Source organism: Plasmodium vivax, genomic scaffold (genome assembly GCF_000002415.2).
Source record: "Plasmodium vivax scf_6577 genomic scaffold, whole genome shotgun sequence".
Classification (NCBI taxonomy): Eukaryota; Apicomplexa; class Aconoidasida; order Haemosporida; family Plasmodiidae; genus Plasmodium; species Plasmodium vivax.
In genome coordinates this window covers 1-6,622 of record NW_001850277.1, presented here as the reverse complement: position 1 = coordinate 6,622, position 6,622 = coordinate 1, and the positions used below count along the sequence as shown (strand labels likewise).

At 26.9% G+C, this 6,622-nt stretch overlaps 2 protein-coding genes across 2 annotated transcripts; one reads left to right on the top strand and one right to left on the bottom strand.

Annotated features, from left to right (window-relative positions):
• Positions 1 to 515: 515 nt before the first annotated feature.
• On the bottom strand, positions 516 to 2,041 carry PVX_010105 (variable surface protein Vir12-related; the record flags this gene model as incomplete). Its single annotated transcript, XM_001612485.1, has 3 exons — positions 516 to 695; positions 821 to 1,879; positions 2,015 to 2,041. The coding sequence occupies 3 exons, from the start codon at positions 2,039 to 2,041 to the stop codon at positions 516 to 518; spliced, it is 1,266 nt and encodes a 421-aa protein (XP_001612535.1).
• A 1,960-nt stretch (positions 2,042 to 4,001) lies between these two features.
• PVX_010100 (variable surface protein Vir18, putative) lies at positions 4,002 to 5,588 on the top strand (the record flags this gene model as incomplete). Its single annotated transcript, XM_001612484.1, has 2 exons — positions 4,002 to 5,285; positions 5,436 to 5,588. The coding sequence occupies 2 exons, from the start codon at positions 4,002 to 4,004 to the stop codon at positions 5,586 to 5,588; spliced, it is 1,437 nt and encodes a 478-aa protein (XP_001612534.1).
• Between the last annotated feature and the right edge of the window lie 1,034 nt (positions 5,589 to 6,622).

Here is a 6,622-nt window from a genome sequence, read left to right as displayed (position 1 = left end):
AGTGTCTTATGTTCGCTATAAATATACATTCAGTTGATCTTATGTAATTACAGCAAATATCATATTATCTTTCAATCGGCTTCACTAAAAATTATTATAATAATATCCTTCCATATCATATATAACATCTTTTTTTAATTTTTTATTTTTTTTAAAATTAGTTATTAAATAATATAATTGTTCCTCAAAATAACATATAACTATTTAATGTAATTTTACTTTTTCTTAAGGGGTTTATCATTAAATATATTTAAATAAAATCCAACTTCAGATGATCCATATAATTATTTCTGTTAAATTATATTTAATATTATAATTATTCGCGTAATTTATTGCTTTTTTAATATTCTCATATATAACACACGTGGGTGATTTTTTAATTACATAAGAACTCGAACAACTCGTATTTCATCGCTTTCCTTTTTCACTTTATGATAACAATAATTATGAAAAGAGAATCTATATCATTTCTTATTAATATGGTTATCATAAATATTTTCACCTTATACACCTAATTAGTAATCGTAATCGCCTTCAGGTTGATAATTCAAATAGTATCGATCCTCTTCAGAATCTAATGACATAACTTCTGAACCATATTTTTCAAACTCTTTTTCATACTCTTCGTAATAATTATGTTTCATTTTTTTTTTATTTCGTTTTTTTATGGGGGAACTGAATTTTAATCCAGAAGACTAACACAAAAATGGAAGTAAAGCATATGAAAATATATCTTCATTGTAATTATACATGTAAAAGACAATTAGATTATAGCTACTAACGTAACATTCATATTTCATAAAATCGATTGTGCAATTACCATGTTGTAAAAGAAAAGAAATAAAATTGTTCCAATTACTGCTACCCCCATGATGATGTCACGTATAAAGTTTGAATCCATCTTATCGGATGCACTATCCAAAGTACTAGGAACAGCAGCCGTGGCCCCATGGCCGGCATCGTTTCGAATCTGTAAATTAGGGGGCAACGCTGCATGAGGACCCTGTCCGGAGATACCTCCTGTCGAGGGGGCCAAAAATTTTGCTGGTTGCAAAGTGGATACTTGTACTGGTACTGCCGCTACGCGTACTGTTGTTACAGGACTTGATGAACCTCTTGAAACAACCGAACTTGTCGCACCCCTTGTAACTGCTGAACTTACTGGAGCTGATCCTCCAGCTCTACCACTAACCGATGCAGAACCTGCTGAAATTCTGCTCTTTGGAGGCTCTGGAGGCTCACATTTTTTTAACGCAGCTAAAAGATCCTTTGCGTTATATGAAGAAAGGCAACGGAAATAATCAGTACCACCAGTGGAAAACAAAAAAAAACCACGATTCTTACAGTGCTTATCATAATACTCTGTATATAATGGCATAAAACTCTCAACATATTTCAAACGCTTATCACATTCAGTTCTATTTTTGGAAATACTAATTTTTTTAATATCATCATGGTTTTTAAAATAAATATAAGAAAGTATCCTTTTTTTCCATTCGTTTAAATTAACATCTTTCTCATATAGTATGTCACATGTATATTTTAATTCCTTTGTGTGAACCTTACTCCTTATATCAATAAGTTCTTTAACAAAAGGTATTTCACCAATTTTTATAGAGTGCTCGGTATGTAATCTCCATATTTCATCATAAAACCAGTAGCGCAAATAACTGCACCGTTTAACATTATCAGCCGTTTTCGGGTTCTTAGCTATATTTTCTAATAAGTATAAAAGCTTATTGCAAAGTTTTTTAGCGCCATCATTTTGTTTGGTTCCACTTTCGAATAATTTACATTCTGTATATGTTTTTGATGTGCTAGCGTTCGAAAATAATGCATCATAGGCTTTACTAAGTTCTAACTTCTTTGATTCTGTCTCCTGAAAGGGACCAAGTAAAAGTTATTATGAAAATACTCAAATTTTAATTCTAAAAATGTAAATATCCTTTTTATTCTAGTCAAAACAACACATGTATATAGTAAAATATAGATAATAATATATGCACTTATATACCAATTTTGTCACATCTGTCTTCGACATTTTTAAGGAACATTATATGAGCTTAATTATATCACAAAAATGTTCAAACTTATCAGTATTGATATATGAAATGTCAAAATTTATAATAGTCTAACGATGTATATAAGAAATAATATATGCTTATAATTAGAACTTAACAGGGCATTAATTTGTAGGAACTATTATATAATATTTCTTTATTAGTACATTTTTGATTATTTACACAAAATGAATGGCTTTTTTTAATTATCACAAGAAGGGCATGAAAATACAACAATTTGAAACTCAAACTATAAACAATATTATTCGCATTAAGATAATGGTTATCTACATATTTAATTATTATATGATTCATATAATTACACAAATGACCAAAAAAAAAGTTATTTTTAATTTAAATATTACAAATTTTTTTAATAAACAAATTTTTACTTATTCATAATAACATCTTTATGATATCGAAAATTACCTAGCACTTAAATTTTATAATCATTTCGCGCACATTAATAAGTACAACAAAAGATGTGTCAGCATATAAAGCAATTTAACTTAAATTATAAAAAAAATTAAAGCATTGGATAATATTAGAAAATTATATTAACAGAAAATGTTTCTATTTACAATTTCTTTATTTAAATAGTTTTTAAAAGTACATCATCCTTACACGAATTGACATACTATTCACATTTCTAATCGCTTTAATGTATAGACAATTTAATTTTATTTGTACAATTTTATTCATAATATAAAATAGGACTTATGTTTTATATAAACAAGTAACGATTTCCTGCTTTACATATGAACATTATATTTTTCAAATATTCCATAAAACGTTGATTTATTTACATTTTCATAATAATATTGTTGTAAAACTTATAACACTTTTTTATGAAACTACATTAATATGTCTATCACGATAAATATTATAAACAGCGATGCACAAGTTTGAATTTATTATAACTATTGCGGTTAAGCATAATAACATATAAATTACAGAATATATTCATTCCTAAAAAATAATTTTCATTTGACACATTAACTGCTATTTCACACCATCTTTTATGAAGAAACGATTACCTTTTTTCTAATGGTCCACAGCAATTAATTTAACATAATCAAGATTTTTTGAAAAGCATGACACCATGAAAAAATGCTTTTCTGCATTGTGAATAATATAAAAGCACAACTAGTAAAATATATTAAACTTTTAATTTGCAGCATAAAGTGTAAGGGGAATCCTTTTGCATTTTCGTGTAAGACAATGAATGTTCATATATTCAATTAAAACTTTTCATTAAAACGGCATATATGTAATGGTACCTTTTTATGTAATGTTTAGAAAGATCTTAATTTTAAAAATTCCCAAAATATATATGAATAACAATCATAATATAAAATATGTCTTAAATCTAAGCTATGGTAGCGAAGACGATGCTATAACCTTAGATACATAAGCACAATTCCTTAAATATACCCTTGACACTAACCATTATAAAAGGAATTTATTTACTATTTTAAATATTAAATACACATCTGAATCATTTAGGTTAGTGAATTATGAATATAACATATTCAGTAACAGCGATATAAAATATAAACATTTAAAGTCCTATTATGATTTCATCAAAGATCAAGCATGTTAGAGTATAATAAAAACTTCATTTGAAACATTGTTAAGAATAATTTAATTATTTTACAGTTATTCTTAAAATAATTATCCACATATGAGTTTATATCTATAAATAGTATATATATTAATTTTTAAAACCTACTTTGGATATGCCAAAGCATATTTGTTCATAACATTTGTTATTGTAATTATAAATAATAACATAAATAATCTAATGTCATAATACGAAGAAATTAAATCCAAATTTGCAAATTTTTCTATACATGAATAGATTATTTTCCCATATTAATTCTTTAAACTATTATTAAAGAAATGCAACAGAATAAAAAAATAATGGACAGACGCTATGGAATGTTTGGTAATGCCTATGCTCTTATGAAAACCTACAAAACTACGGAATGCATAAAGAATTATTTTGCACTTAAAACAGAAATTGAACAAAAAATCGATGATTTCAATAAAATTAGGCGTACAAATATATACACACAATGGGATAAATTAAATAAGCAAATAATAACAAAAGATCAAGAATTAAAGGAATGTTACGATAATGGTTATATATCAGCTAGATTAAATAATGAGGAAAAAATAAAAAATTTTAAAAATAAATGTAATAGTGATGGTACATGTAATAATGGCGCATTTCCTGCTAGAAAACCTCCAGTAATTAAACCTACTACACAAGGAACTTGTAAAGAAAATAAGGGTTGTAAAAATCAAGCACCACAAAGAGTAGATGTTAAATCACAATCAAAGTTAACCCCAGTATATTTTAATTCCAAAAGTTCGGAAAGAAAGGATCCACATGAACAAGGTCAAAATCAAGGTGATGCACAACAATCAAGGAAAGAAAGCGTAGTTTTACAACCTCAATCTGGCTCAACACCTTCTGATAGTTTTGTTGGAACAAATGGTAAAACAACTCAAGAAATAGTTGATCATCATTTTACATCCTCGGGAATGGCAGAAACCCAGAAACAACAGTTAAATGCTTCGTCTCCTTCCGAAATTAGAGAATTGGATAGTTCTCCAGGAAATCCTTCAGAATGTGTGTTTGGAAAAGATTCTGGTTTAACTTGTACTTCAACGGGGGAAATTTTAGATACAAAAGGTTTTCAAACTAATCGCAATAGTGGTAAATCTTCAGACACTAATAAACCTGAAACTCAGGATTCTGCTGGTAATGTCATTGGGGTGGGAACTGGTGGTGATAAGGATATTATTAGAGGAGCAGCTAATAATTTGTCTTCTATTGAAGGTACTCCTGGTTCTGTACAAAGTGCTGATGAAGATTCTCTTTCGACAACTACTGATATAGGAAGCACTGGTGCAGTAGATTCAGATCCTGAAAATACTGGTACTGAAGAAGATAGTAGTGCATCTCTAGCCAGTTCTCCTTCCGGTGATGAAGGCAATAGTGGTATAACTGAAGTTGACATATCCAATGATGTTAAAGCTCCTGATGGCGAAAGCCATAATGTTATAATTTCTCATGACCATCGACATGATAGTAGAACTATCTGTAATGAATCTACTTGTAGAGAAACACGAAATAATGAATTAACTGATGATGGTGGTGATAAATCACATATATTTAATCAAATTTTCAGTACAATACAAGCCAATAAAGGAAATGTCATAAAGACTTCAATACCCATGGGAATTGTTCTCTTACTAAGCCTTCTTTTTAAAGTAAAACAAAATTTACTGCATCAAATTAATTATTCATTTTATTTTATTTATATATAACTATTAAATTGTAAATATTATAATTTTCCCTTTTAGTACACTCCTTTGTGGAGGTTACTTACTAAGAGGAAAAGGAATAAACGATCGCATATGAACGAAAAGCTACAAAGGGTACTACAACAACCTTCAATAGCAAGTGAAGAAAGAAGCATCCCATTTTCATATAGTACATTTGAATATTCATCATAGTAATCAATATAAATATTAAAAATGTAGTAATTCTTATTTTGCGTTAAACATTAAATATGAACTAATATTTTTTAGTAGTAACTTATTTTTAGTCAACTAGTTTGTTAAATTAGCGCATAGATATTTGCACCATATTTTTTGGTATACATAATTTTATAAAACATATATGGAAAATTGGATTACACTATTGTAATGAGCGTGTTATAATAACAGAACTGCATTATTATTTATAGGTTTTTAAATCATGTCTATTATTTGAAATGATCTGATTTTATGCAATGCACCTCTTTTTCTGGTACATATAAATATAGGTAATTCAATTGGGTATATTTATACATTGTTTCATTTAATATATTTTTTTAACATAAAATTAAAAGAGGATAAACTTTTTTTTAGTGCTTATTTGAATACTATTTTTTGATTCCTTAACTTAAAATTAAAAAAAGATTTTATGATATCCTGAAATATTTGTCTTTACACACATATGAGTTATATTAATTGATGTCGATGTTTTTTAAAAAATTATATAACAAGATGAAATAAACTATTAAACGGATAATAATAAACAATTCTGTTATAATTTAAATAAAAAATACGAGCATTACATTCAATAACAAACTTTTATAAAATCTTTGTAACTTTTTTTAAGCTACTAACAAAGATATATAGAAAAGATATAAACAAAAATTGAAATTATGAAAATGTATAATTAATATTTTAGAAAGAACCGAAATATAATTATAGGACGCTCTATGCCAAGTTATATATAGGAGTAAATTATATCATATTCATAGAGTACTCTTACTAATATGTATTGTATATATATTGCGAATTATTTAAAGACTCTTACGAACAAAAAATCATTAAAATAAACGTTTCTATACATTCTATAAGAGCTAAAAATATGATTATAATACCTCTTCACAATTTGGAAAATGTTAGCATATGTCTTACATAATAAAATATTATTTATAACTGCCTAAAATAATTAATTGTAAATTCGATTGTAATAACTAATTTGTAGATATCAAGCC